This window comes from Pseudophryne corroboree, chromosome 8 (assembly GCF_028390025.1).
Source record: "Pseudophryne corroboree isolate aPseCor3 chromosome 8, aPseCor3.hap2, whole genome shotgun sequence".
NCBI lineage: Eukaryota > Metazoa > Chordata > Amphibia > Anura > Myobatrachidae > Pseudophryne > Pseudophryne corroboree.
Window position 1 is genome coordinate 48,202,694 of NC_086451.1, and position 14,755 is coordinate 48,217,448.

The 14,755-nt window shown below is 42.5% G+C and overlaps 1 protein-coding gene across 2 annotated transcripts in view; it reads left to right on the forward strand.

The window, feature by feature from the left end:
• Positions 1-12,066, forward strand: part of DUSP9 (dual specificity phosphatase 9) — a 123,707-nt gene extending 111,641 nt beyond the window's left edge. For both annotated transcript variants that reach the window (XM_063936329.1, XM_063936330.1), the window contains exon 4: positions 1,076-12,066. In XM_063936329.1, the coding sequence (XP_063792399.1) occupies positions 1,076-1,380 (305 nt within the window). In that variant the 3' untranslated portion in view covers positions 1,381-12,066. The remainder of the gene's footprint in view (positions 1-1,075) is intronic.
• Positions 12,067-14,755: the final 2,689 nt, after the last annotated feature.

Below are 14,755 nucleotides of genomic sequence, written 5' to 3' on the forward strand. Positions count from 1 at the left end.
CCTACGTGCGTGGGCGCAAAGCATTGCGAGATCTAGAGAGGCTGGGCCAATATCTAATTGCTATGGGGTTCGGCAATGCAGCGTCCTGCCCCTTACAGTGGACCTAGGACATGAAACAAATATCTGATATGAAGTTTGCCAAATGGCAAATTTGTCTTTTCCCAATAATAATAGTATGCTATTGTAGGTGTCTGCTGGTATCCATTCTATTGGTGGCTTCTTAAAAGATCCTGCTAGTTCTTAAGTGTTTCCCGCTGGCTACTGGGTCCCACATGAATTTGTCCACCACCTCAGAGTTGCTACATCTCAAAGTCCAAGACATGCTGAACAGTCACAAACTTAAAATTTTCGATAAACAATAGCGATAGCAATTTGGAAAACCATCTAGTGACCTCAAATTTCTTAATGAATATGTCACAAAGACAAGCAAACCCAATTTAAATAGTATTGGGATTGATCAAATGGGTATTGGATCTACAGCAAATACCAGAAGGGCTGATGGCTTGAAGGGCAAGAGTAGCCTAAAAGACTGGCACATAGAGAGCCAGGGGCTGGCTGACGAGCTCAGCTTCCCGACGCTCTGCTCGGCCACCCGTAATACAGAGAGAGGGGCTGGCTGAGCAACTCTGTCTCCCGATTCTGGGCTCAACCACCCGGAATCCAGAGACACATGAGACGTGTCCATGCCCCCTTGTCATGGAACAACAGGGATTTTTTAGAGCCCCAGTCCATCCCTGATCTGCAGGTAGGTCTAGTCCACCAATAACTATCATCTGCTAGTGTGTGCCATTTTCCATCAACCTTGTTATCTGGTTCCCATGTGATCCAGACGTTTGGCACCCAAGGAATCATTCAATTGGTTCTCCGGTAAGTGGCACAGATCTGGTTCCTTGGTGCTCAGACCCCTTACTATGCTTTTGTAAACATGACAACATTTTAGCTGGTTCTCAGAATAACTTTGAAAACCATTGTAATCAAATTTTATTTCAGATTTGAATAGTATCACAACGGTAGCCAATGGAACACCTTCCCTCTTTTATGATTGTAACCATGTTTCTTCCCATTTCTCTTACAGATGAGGCAGCTTCCCACAATTGTGGGGTACTGGTGCATTGTCTGGCGGGCATCAGTCGATCCGTCACTGTCACTGTTGCCTACCTCATGCAGAAGCTCAACCTGTCCCTTAACGATGCCTACGATTTTGTCAAGCGCAAAAAGACCAACATCTCCCCCAATTTCAACTTCATGGGACAGTTGTTGGATTTTGAAAAAAGTTTGGGCCTTAGTAGCCCCGACGACAATCGACCACCTGGACACTCTTTCTTTACAAGTCCATCCAGCGATGATGTCTTCGAACTAGACTCTTTAGACTCAACGTAGGACAATTCTTTTGGATCTACATTATGAGTATTTTCATATATTATCTTTTCATTCCTTTTGTGAGCCTAACCAGCTCAGATAGAGGGGAGCAGCTATAGATAGGCTGCAGGATAAAAAAGTCCACTCCTACGGGGCTGTGGAGATAAATATGGAGACCATCACGCTACGTTAAACTGAAGGGAAGCGTACAGTGTTGAGCAGGTATTTCCAAGACCTATTCCCCCTACGGCAGTTCCAGTCTGGTGTGAATTAAAATGAGTTACCCAGTTCTTCAAAGAGGATGATGAGATGATCACAAGTGAGAACCAAAACATTTACACCGACAGAAGACCTTACAGAAGACTCTTGTTGAGAATTAGCAGAAGACCAGCAGCAGTTTACATTGAGCAAAGCATTGTAGCCTTCGCCTGGTAAGGCAGCCAGTAAGCTATTAGCACGATGCTTTCCCTTCCAGCATCAAATGGGTTAGTATTGTCCTAATGATCTGATTATTATTTTATCTTTAATTGCTGAATTTTAAAGGAGAGGCATCAGATGCTCTAAATGAAACATAGTCAACTGGGAATAAACTAAAATCAGGAACATACTCCTTTTTTTAAATGGATCACGACAAGGACTGACTCATCTGTTTTGCTTGGACTGGAATGATAAATCCTGTGAGCGGAATCTAGAAGTTTACAAAGGGAAGAAGGAGCAGGTGGTGAAATACACAAGTTCCATCTGGAGTCCACATACAGTGATCGAGATCCACTTCACCACTGCACAGGACGATTACTGGCCATTCTGGTTGGACATCGAGTACAAAAAGCCATGAATTTTGTACAGTGTTTTATTTTCTAATGTTTTACTAGCTTTGCATTTGAAATTTGATTGTTTATCTCCTTGGCAAATTACTACAAGTGACTTTTCTATGATATCACTTTTCTCAGGCCCAAGGCTATAATAATGTACACAAAAAAAGAAAAAAGAAAAAACTCAGGATTACGTCTGGCATTTAAAGACCCACTCATGGGCACAGCTCCTGTGGGCAGAAGTGCAGTTGTCAAGTTTTAGTGTTAACGTACAGCTCTTAGAAAAGTATTGCTTCAATTACGCAGCCCTGCGGTGCAGGATGGGAATTACTGTATTACTGCCTAGTGTCATGGATTTTATTAACGTCTAACTTAGTAAACTTAGAACAGACATACAGCCATATCTGGTCTAGAAAAGACAAACATATATGTAAATGGCTTCGAGGTAGGATAACGAAGTATTAACTCACGGGGTAGGTATAGAGTTCCAGACAATTAGGATTTTTTTGTTTTTTTTACTCATTTTATTTTTATTTTTAAAAGAATATTTAAAACACGTCGTCACTGCAGATGACCAAAAAAAATGTCGGTTTTTCTCAGCGGCCTTAAAACAGGGGTGAAAAACTCCAGCGGCTCCTGAAATGTGAAATCTGACTGGTATGTACAGTATTAGGGTCTGTTCCATATAAAAGTGTATTAATGTATTCCCACTAGTTCCTAAAAATGCTCTTTAAGCCGTATGTACTTTTATTTATATCCCACAGCACCCCCACCCCCAAGGTCTTAAAGGCTTGTGGGAAACAGGGTTATGTGGAAAATATTTTGTTATTCACCAAAAAAGCCTGAAATTTAGCACTTCTTAAGGAAACTTTGCTCTTAAAAATATGGTAGCATGTGGTTTACTTCCATCTGGTTAAAACACTAATATGGAAGATGGAACGATCAATAGATGTTTTTGCTACTTTTTGTTTTATCATTGTGGGCGACAGGAACGTACAGTTAATGAAAATTACCCCTTCACTCTCTCTGTGAAGCTTATTTATTAAGCTTACTTATTACAGCGATAAAAACTGACTTATTGCTGTAATTAAACATTATTAGTGATACTCGGCTGCCACGGTATAAGCTATCCAGAGGAATAAAGAGACCCCCCTGCTTCGGTCTCCTGAACGTATGTGGTTGTCCGCTGCACACATAGCTATATCTAGAAGCCCAGTTTGAGCTTCTAGTTCCACTACCAGTACCAAAGAAAAAGAAAATGAATAAAAGTGCTTAAAAAAACCCAAAGGTTTCATATATAAAGAATAAGATATATAGTGGTAGATATAAAAGGTTAAATTATATCTATTTTTTTTAACCAGAGATTTTTGGAAGATGTGGGGCCCATTTATTTCAAATAGACCTGCACTTAAAAGTATTATTTACGTAATGATGAAATTCATTTATTGTCTCGCCAAGTACCGCTTTGGGATACTTAGACACCCACCATGCAAACTTTTATATATATATATATATATATATATGTCAAATTTAATAAAATAAAAAAAAGCGATGTTGCTAACAAAAACACCAACAATAATGTATTTCGCCCCCCTTGTCCCACGTAGTGTTCTCTTGTATCACGTCCCAGTCCAATGCGATATATTCATCTATTACGGATTCTTGAAAACTGCAATAAATAATGTACAGGTGCTGCAGTGTTTTTTAATATCAAGATGACTAGTTTAATCTGTGTAACAAACGTACGGTAAATATTACAGTTTTAGCACCTTTTCTTAAGACCTAAAGATGTCACTTTTGATACTGAGTGATGCTGAGGATTAGTCACTGACTAAGATCTCTGTAATCTCAGCTTCATCGACACAAGGTACATTCATTCCTAGATTTTTTTATTCTGCATCTCGAGTCAAAAGTGAGGGTTCACATGTTTTAACCAGAATGATTTACGTCTATGTTAAAAAATTTATACTTTAACTTTTAATAATCCCTCGCCCAAAGTACAGTGTTTTAATGCATCGGATGTCTTCTATTCAGAAATTGCTATTTTAGCTTCCGTTCAAACTGCTACTGAGATCAGAGTTTCATAATAACAATGATTGCATTTTGTGGGCGAGGTAATGAGGTTCTAGCTGTGTTGTGATAGGTATCTGACCCTTGCGGGAAAATCCGTCAGGTATTATTAGCAGTATTAAAACAAACACTTTACGGAGATGTTCAGACTATTTATATGATTTCTCGTTTAGCTCTGTAGGGTTATAGTCTTCTGTGCCGGGGTAAGTCTGAATCACAATGATAGCTGAAATTTTCAGAACTTCTTACGCAGAAGCAAAGTGGGCTGGATTTGTGTGTTTTTCCTTTCCTATACATTCTGTACTCATGAGACTTCCCTTTTTCTTCAGGGATAAACACAAAAAGATGCTTGGTGCTAATACCTCGTGAGCAAGCTATGTAAAGCTGCCTACGGGAGAAGCAGCTGGTCCTGAGATTTATGCCTGCAGCCCTGAGCGTTTATTCCTGCAACTTGTTGATCATTATAGTGATGCAGAAACTTACAGGAGACTGCAGGCGCTTGAATTGAAAAGGAAAATCGTTGGGGATAAGGGGTATACGTGGCATAAACACAGTCTCACCTGCGCCTGATCCCGATAGAATCTAAGCCTTAATTAGGCTCCTCTGCAGAGCAGTCACTTTAGATCGGGTTCCGTTGCATAACTTGGGCGGAGTCAAGTTCTGCAGAAGCATGATCGGAACACCAACTCTCAGTGCGCTGAGTGTCAAGCGTCTGGTTTTTCCTTTATTGCTCTTCTCCGTGATGTCACATTGAGATCATACATACCTCAGTTTCTTTCTAGGTCACTAAGCTATACAATAGTGAAATTGCGATCCAAATTCATTCCGTAGTTTTTGCATGATGCTGCAACGAACAAACAGACAGACAAAACTTTTTGTTTGTCATTTCCGTAGTTCATAAACAGTTTCTAGAATATATATATATATATATATATATATATGTGTATGTATAATATATATATATATATATATAAAATTTTATATATATATATATATATTTACACACACACAAACACGGACACATGTCTATGTTGTAACCAGTTTGTATTTAGAGTTGGTTAACCCATTGACAGTTGGTTTAGGAGATTGGTTGCTATAGGCAACTTCTGCGCTCTTTTCTCTGCTTGATACATCAGGGCCTGTAGCCTATTGGCATATGTAATAGGCTCAGACGTCTTTTTAAAGCGACAATCGTTTACAAGGCATGGTTTTGCCTTGTAAATGATTGGCGCTTTCAAAAATTTCTGAGATCGGCCCCTATGTGTTAAGACTGCATTGTGATATATAGCTTTCTGGACCATATTTTAGACCAATTGTACATAGTCAGAAGTGTTCCGATAGACCTATGGCAACGATGGCTGCTTGTGCCTGTTGCCTACGCAAAGTGGAGGCGTTCATTGTGTGGACACAGTCTGATATATTCACAAGTCACTCCACTAGTGCGCAAGCAGCTGCATGCCTCAGTGACGTCACTAGTTCTTAGTGAATTGGCGGGGAGCAGTCCCATCAGTACTGGCTCAAGCAGTAGTGTGGCACATATGCACTTTTTAAAAAGAACCCTAAATGCATACAGTTACATAAAAAGTTATTGAGCAACGAAAGAGGAAAGACGACTTTACTATACGCAATTGCACATCTTGCAAGTTTTTTTCTTTCAAGGATGTGGCCGCCCTTTCAAGACATTTAATGCACAGAAGTACTTCTGGCACGTGGACGTTGCAGCCACAGAATGTTTAATTGAATTTCACATAATGGAAAAAAAATATTAGCCCATTACACAGCCTTAATGTTCTAATCCCACACCCAAAAAGTGAGACAGTCAGTGCCGACATGTAGCTGTTACTGTGTCACCTGGCAGCAGATGTCTCCATGAGTCAAGTCTTTTTCTGTTAGACCTTCACTTATTTAAACCTTGGTTTATTGTTGGCAAGAAGCAAAGAAAAACATTTGAAGTGGATTCTTGCTCCGCCCAACATACCTTCACAAATGAGTCTTTGTAAACAGGATAGAAAGTTTGCCTCATACGCCTAATCTATTTTCTTAAGGCTGCTGTAGTTGACCGGTTGTTGAATGCTGTCAGTGTTCCCGATAATTACTTGATAGACAACCATTGTCACATTTGTGCAGGAATGTGGAGGATGGATTTCAAAGACTAGTCAATGAGGGCAGCTAAGACGTTTGACTTCAGGATTGTCACCTGAATGCCTAAGGATTTTCAAAGATTCATTTTTAGCTTGTAGAGCCTTGCCTCTAATGTTGGCCACACAAAAGACAGTAGGCTCTATACAGGTGTGGCCTTCAAACATTGTGCCTAATAATGTGCCTATGAATGATTCTATGAAAATCAACAGGGTCATCTTCAGACATGTTGTGCGGTTGAGTGTGGTTTAGGGCTGTACGGATGGTGTAATGGTTAGCATCACTGCCTCACAGCACTGAGGTCATGGGTTTAATTCCCACTACAGCCCTAACTGTGTGGCGTTTGTATATTTGCCCCGTGTTTGCATGGGTTTCCCTCCAGGTACTGCGGTTTCCTCCCTCAATCCAAAAATATACTGGTAGGTTAATTGGCTCCCAACAAAAAATGAACTCTAGTGTGCAAGTGTTTAGGCCAGACTAAATGGGCCTAGAGGTTCTTATCTGCCGTCAAATTCTTATGTTTTGTGTTGCTTTGACTTGGCATTTGAGCTATGTAGTAGCTAGGTTAAGACAACCCATTTGCAGTACATTGGACAAGCAGTTGGTCGTTTTTGATCAGGCTGACCAATAATTGCTGTTTGTACAAGACCACCAGAAATCCCACTTAACACCTGGTAGAGATTGAAGGTGTCAATTGGTTTGTGGAAAATGTGGGCGATGACAGTGTGTAGTCATTAGTTTACCGTGCTCATTCTGTCCCATAATTTCAACCATTTGGACCAGGCACCCAATAGTTGGTCCTGTGCAATTGACATGTATGGTCAAATTGGATATAGATTTTATTGCTTACTTTCTGGGCTGAGTGGCTATATCTGGCAGTCTAAGGACAACTTTAGTCACTCTCGTGTCGGGTTAACCCTGACATTCATTTTAGAGGTGCCAGGAAAATATAAAATAAACATGCACTGAATTAGTTTGCCTTCAAAGAAAAACAAATTATGGTACTCTTGCAACTTGGGTTATCCTATATTCTTATATAGGCTTCTTCTCAGCCTTGTTCAAACAAATGTACCAGCTGATTTGCTCATTGTGGAGGTCATATTTGTCCACTGAGCAGTGTAAAGTCATTGCCGTTTCCCTCGATTTGCACAGGTGGGTCTAGATTTCCACCACATGTACAGTCAAAAATTGGGCAGACTAAAGACATTCTTAGCAAAGTGCAAAGTAAGCATACCAGTGCACTTAGTTTTGTGTAGCAGATCAAGATTACTGAAATCCAATAAGAGGGTAGAGACCCTAGACTTTCAGTGGAACCCATTTTACACCTCCATGTTGCACTGTCATAGAGGAGGACATATACTGTGTGGAGCAATGCTATGTAATGAAGCCATAAACCGAGCAGTATTTTAAGAGTAAAATGGAATCATTTACTCAGTGAAAGGGGAGGTGCTAAACAGTAGGAGGTGGGATTTCAGATGCGGCTCTGCAGATCTTTCTGCCGTTGTGCACAATGGGGAATGCTGTCATGTTTTCAGAAGACGTCTGCCAAAAGAATGGGCGTGTGATTGGAAATGCATCCATGCCCATCCAGGCATACTGACGCAGAGCCTAGGTGTTGTTGGGTGCGCATTCTGGGGCATGCATCTATGTGTGATGCAATGTGGTACACATGTCTGTTGCCTCGCACTTGCAGATGAAAGGACGTAGTCGCTTGGCAGCAGGGCGATTGTACGTAGGCTAAGTAGTCTGAAGTCATGTCATGAGCGTTTAGTCAGAAATGCAGGTTACCCTCTGTGATTTCAGACGGATCCCTTGCACCAAGCATAGACTGGAGAAAGTCTGTCCTGATAGTGATAACTGCGACTTCTGCAAGCGGCTGGATAGGGACTGTGCGAGTGCAGATGCGTGCCGCTCAGATCTCACCATTTATTTACCAGCATACACTGAGGTCAACTTACCCAAAAACTGTGTACCAGCACCTCGGTGCTTTGTGAATGAACGGCAACATTTTTCACATGGAATGAGTAACAAGCACCTGTAAAAAAATTCTACGGGCTCTGGAATCATTCATCTACAGTATGACGCTCATACCAATAGCAATTTATTCTGGTCAGAGCAAATGCTGGAAACATGGCCTGCAGAAGTATTTGCTGTGTCTCTCTGTCCTGCAGCTTATGTGTGAACACCAGGGAAGCGCAGGTCGCAGTGTCTATTCCACTACCTTCAGTATGCTCAGCACAGACTCCTTGTGCCTCATTCCTCGTGGACATCCGAAGAAGCCTCCATAATGATCTGCTAGTAGTAGCCCTTAAGGAAAGAGGCTCCCTTGAGTGTCGTGCTCAGCCCTGATGCAGAACTGCCACCTCTAGGCAAGTTTAATTTAGCATGCAAAAGAGGATGGACAGAGGTGATAGAAACAGGTGCACTGCATTTTTTAAGAAATGAATATCAAGATGACGTACATAGAGTATACAGCTTTAGGGAGTAACGCACAAAGGCAACATCAGGAAATCGTTACGCCAAAAATGATTGGCCAACATAAACTTATGTGATGGGAAGTTATACAGTAGCCAGAATCAAACATGTTTGGGGAAAAACGTACATAAATATTTGGGGGGAGATTTACTAAGCAGTGAAAAGAGTGGAGAAGCAAGCCTGTGGACAGCGGTACTGTATAATTGTATAGTATGCAAATTATAAATGTTACTTCAATGCTGATTGGTTGACATGGGCAACTTCTCCACTGACTTCTCCACTCTTTTCACTGCTTAGTACATCTCCCCCTATTGTTTGTGTCTACAATCAATATCACTAACTTAAAATGTCAATTAGTGTTTGTAGGTTCATTATATCTATGCAAATGACTTACACAGTAGCTGAGTCTCATTCTTTAATATCTCGTACCCGAAAGTAACCCAGGCTCATAAATGTTTCGGCCAAGAAAATAGTAGAGTGTCACTTTATATACATCCAGCTAATTACATGGTCATTTGTTTTATAAACTTGATGGTTAGCTGTTTCCTTTTCATGAACATAACATTCAAAGTGAATTGTACACGCCCAATGGGACTGAAGGATAACCCCAGATTCTGGAGCTTTTCGTGCAAATTAAGACTATTAATATTTATCCTTATGCCAGCTCCAGTAAACTCCATAGTGCGTAGCTCCAGTAATCCTAACCCTAAAAAAAACAATTAAAAAAAATTGACAACCATTTTTGTGACAGCCATTCCAATGTCAACATTCTGTACCTGTTGACCTATATCCATGTCAACCTTTTGTGTGTCAACATTTTTGTACCTGTTGACTTTTTGTCCACGTCGGTCATTGTTGACCTTTTCACTGTCGATCTAACAACCGGAACCCTTTGTATATGGGGTGTATTTAGTACTTACCTGTCTTGAAGCTGTAGAAACTTTTGGGGGTTTGAGTGAAGGGAACCCTCTATCTCTGTTTCTCCCCCCTCCACCTTCACTGCATCATTTTACCAGCACCATCAGATTTGAACCTGGTAGTTCAATGATCTGTTCAGTTCTGAAGATTGGCAAGAGCTCTGGCACATGGAATTGCTGCTTAAGCACCGATATAGGGTTTGTAGAAAATGACTGTAGATAGAACAAGATTCAAGCGTGCATAGGAGGCTTTGGGGACCACAATAGTAGAGTTAGCCTTTACTGATCTCAATTCCAAATGTTGCATAATCTACACTGAGCTGGTTGAACATAACAAGGCTGTAGAAAAGTTGCTATGGGTTCCCCATAATATGCTTAGTAAAGATTTCTACTTCTTATTAACTCTTCTCCAGGAGAAGCCAGAAGAGGAGGTTGTAGCCGGCCACTGACGGGGCGGGGCTAGGGTGATTTTTGCCATTAAGCCCCGCCCCCACATGACATAATCCCGAGTCATATTGGTCCCACCGCCTCCCCACAGACCCTCGATTCCCGGTATTATTCTCCTCTTCCTGCCCACTTCACTTGGAAATGGGTGGGATGCAGAAGATCCACCCACTCTCTTGGGGATCCGGGGGACTACCCGAAAATCTGGAGTCTCCTGGATGTTTCCTAGAGAGTATGATGTATACGTGTGTGTGCTGGATAACCAGGCCTGTGTAACATTGGGCACATTCAGTATAGAACTAATGGGTGCTTTGAGAAAGTAGAGTATGAGTGTGTTTGATTAAATCGTAACAACAAAGAATTATAAGTTACAGGTAATAATGCAGCTGCAGGGTCACAGGGCCCAATTTAGAGATGCGCCATGGGGCAAATGATGTACTGCCTTTACTGCAGATGTGCCTTCTGGAGTGTGATAAATTGGGGAAGACCACACAAACAAGGGGGCTGCTGTGTCCTTTGTTACCTAGCTGTATGCAATAGATACCATATTTACCAACTTTAGTTGATTCCTTGACCGAGAGAAGCCCGGAGAGGAGATGCAGGTGGGCGGGGCTGTGCTGGTCGCATCATTAAGTAAAATTGGAACGATCGGCACATATCTGCATAGGGGAGGGGCCAAAATGCTGCATTATTATAGAAATGCATCACTAGGCCCAGGGGCGTTTTAAGAGAGGAGGAGGCCCGTGTGCAGCCTTCTGCTTCAGGGGCCCCCTCCTCTCTGACTGATGCACAGGATTTAATACTTACCTCTCCGGAGTCCCCCGGCGGTGCCATCCTTATCCGCGGCAGCGGCAATAGAGTCTGAGAACAGACTCTATTGCGCATTCGCAAACCTCCGGGAACACGGCGCAGTGGCCATTTTCCCCGAAGCTTTTGCTAATGCGCATGCGTGAAACTCCGGAAAAATAGCCGCCGTGCCATCTTTCCGGAGTTTTCAGCAGGCGCAATAGAGTTTGTTCCCCCTAGTGTTCAAACTCTATTGCGCTGCCGAAGAGGGATGGCTTCGACGGGGGACTTCAGAGAGGTAAGTATTAAGCAAATGGGTGCAGTGTGTGCGGGGTGGGCCCCCCTGAACCTGGGGGCCCGTGTGCCTCGTACACACTGCACCCATTATAGAAACGCCAATGACTAGGCCCCACCCCCGCAATCCATGGATTGCCTATATTAATCTCCCCATTCTGCCTGCCTCACTAGGAAATGGGAGGGGTGCTCACTCTTCCGGGAGTGCGGGGGACTACCTGAAAAACCAGGAGTCTCCCGCAGGCTCCTGGGAGAGTTTTGAAAATATGCCCTGAACCACCCATGGATTGCAGAAGCCGTCTCAAGTAATAGCGATGTCATACACAACTGTATACATCGCCATCGCACACTATGGTGTGCCATGGGCGTTTACTAGACTACTCGCACCCACGCAGTAGCAAAAAACTCAACTGTGCAAACATCAATACTGTGTTCTCTACGAGCAAGCAAAGGAATAGGGTTAATATTATTGTGCCATGTTTTTCTTAATTTACCATATGCTTCCTGAAACACAAAGTATTAAAGTCCCAACCAGGTGGTTCGGTAGGAAGGAGCTGGCTGCATTTTTTTAACTCACAACCCGTTATTCCAAATACTTTTACATTGACTCGGATTAGGTTAGAAATTGAGGAAGTTCTGTCTTTCACCTGTCAAAATAACTCTCTAAATAGGAGAGGAGAAAAATGCGTTATGCAAGTATGGGGATATGCCTTTTTCATTAATGACTTGTATATTAATTTTTTGTTGTACGATTTATAAATAAAATAAAATGCACCTTTTTTCTATACCCGTGTAATGATTTATTATTGTCCTTGAATATATATTCAGCAGTTCAGACAGAAACAGATGAACGGCTAACACCATATAGGAGAGCCGACTTAAGAATGTATTAAAAATATAATTGCTCTTGTGCACTACGCTATGATTTATAAAACCTGGAAAAGCAGATTACGTCCTTAATTTTGTATTATCAATAATACCTGTTCCACTCACAATTCTTCATTGTGTTTATGTTTTCCACCGTGCCATATGTTTGTAATGTTATTCCTTTAGCCGTGAAACACATTATCATTTTCCTTCATTTGGTATCTATGGATGACTAACGCATCTTCCTTTCTCTAAAAATAGCACCAGTAAGGCATAAAAAACAATTGTCCTTGGACAGTAATCCTCCAACAGCAAGTATCTGCAAATCGGAACGTGTCATTGTAGAAAGTCATCCTTGACTACTCTTTGGACCCAAATGAGATTTCCAAAGGGAAATTACAGGGAGAAGCAACGGGTCCTGCGTATTACGCCATTATTCACAAGAACGGGTTGCCAGGGGACGTCCTGCGCTGCAGACTCTGAGAAATGTGGGCGCTTCCTGGGCATAGAGTAGACAAGTATGAGAACATTGGAACCAGTGCATATTTGTATTTCTCCACTGCTACTCTTTAAAGCTGGCCATACACATGTCCGATATGGCCATTTTTCACTCGATTCTGACGGATCGGGCCAGGAAATCGGGTGAAAAGTGTCCAAATCGGATGTGTTTGACATCCGATCCTATCCGATGCGCAGGCCCGATGTTCTGCACTTCCGACCACCGACTCGAGGCGGGCTCTGGCTGCGGGGAATGGGATCGCATGCGATATGTCACATGCAAAAGGACCGCATGCGATCCTGCCGCCCGGGCAACTCAAGGGTATAGGCTGCAATTTCTCCCGTGGGAGAAATCGCTGTAATGTATGGGGGCCTTTAGAGTTTCCCTCATAATAAGGTTAACCGCTGGAAAGTTTGAGTCCCTGATCCTCCACATCTCACCATCGCCAAGCTGAGATACCAGATCGTACTGTGCACCTGTCTTCTTTGAACTCCCCTAAAGGTCACAGATAAAATATCGTCAGACTAGTATGAACACAATGACACCACTGTTTGAAATGATATAAAGGTACAGATAGACATTAAGGGCCTAATTCAGTAAGAGTAGAAGATTCTGTTGCAGGGCCGCCCAGCATGCTACCCGCTGCCCACCCACTGCGATCAGGCTCTCATTGTGATCGTGCCGCAATTAGAGCGTGGTCACAAAAACAATGCAAGCCTGCTGCCGGCGCAGCCTGGCTGTGACAGCAGGAGTCCCGACACCATTTTTTCGATCGTAGCCACCCCGAAAAACACAGCAACATGCCCCCGTTTCCCCAGCGTCACCCCGAAAATTCTCTGTTGCCAGCCCGCGAACGCCTTTGTCTGTCAATCAGGGAGAGGCGTTCGCAGGGCCAACCGCATGAACTGCACATGCAGGACGAGATCTGCACATGCATCTGAGGGTCCCGTCGCTTAAATTGCGATTGCATCGCGTTTGCGATGCGGCCTGAATTAGGCCCTAAACCCAGTTCTTCAATAGCTTGCATGTCCTTTGGTCAGATTAAGGAGCTCGTACAGTATACAGTTGATTTTAAATATATGTACATTACCTTGTAAAGGGTTCCCATACCGTGAGAGGGGCCACTCCGATTAGGCATCCTGGCTACAGTTTCAGTTCCTGGTTTAGAGAAGGCCTATTATGGGAGTGATTAAGAACTGTGCTGGTGGAGTGAGGAGAACGTTGTTTAAAAGTATAGTAACATCTACTAAAATACTGGTGTGAGAATCACTAATGTGCTTGAAACGATTGGTGTTCGGAATGTTAATAAGTTACGTTATGTGACCATAAAAATTCATGTGTTAGTGGAAGAGTCATGTTAATAAAGTTTTTTTTAATACTTTTGCAAGAGATTGACTGCTGCCCAAAACTTGTACATCAATACATATGCACAGCACTATATGTCATCATCCATGTCCACCTCCTATAAAATTATTTGGGAATCACCCGCCTATTTGGAGCCCTCTGGTCAGGTCTACTCCACCTACAACCTAGCTGAGGCTTACGGATAAGTGTCTACTAAATTGTGTCCTGCTCTTACTCTGAGCACCAGAAGGTTTCACACCATCTCCAACTTTTTGCAACAAACCACAGTATGTAATCATGCCTTGTCCATCTCATCTTTTCCCAGGGTAGGAAAATAAGTCAGGTGAGCTAGTGACGAGTGAATCACTGAGGTATGAGGCACAATCCCAGTACTGATTTGTTAGGGTCTAACAACTCCTAATTTAGAAAACATCACTCTGGAGGGGGAATGTAATGGTCTGAGACTTGCAGGTATCTGTGAGTGCCCGATGTTTAAAAGAGCAATCATTTAAAAGGCAAAGCCAGGTTGGGGGGAGGGGAGTAAAATAACGCTAATGACGTGAAGAACCCAGCACCGCCCCTGAGGTGGTCAGCTGCATCTCCTCTCTGGGATTCTTCCATAGAGGAGAAACATAAAATTGTCAAGTATGCCACAGTCATTAGCGACAAGTCTGTAGAGTTTATGACCTCATGCCTCTATCTATGAAGACAAGAAACGAAATCACAGCGATGACACACAGTAAAAGGCT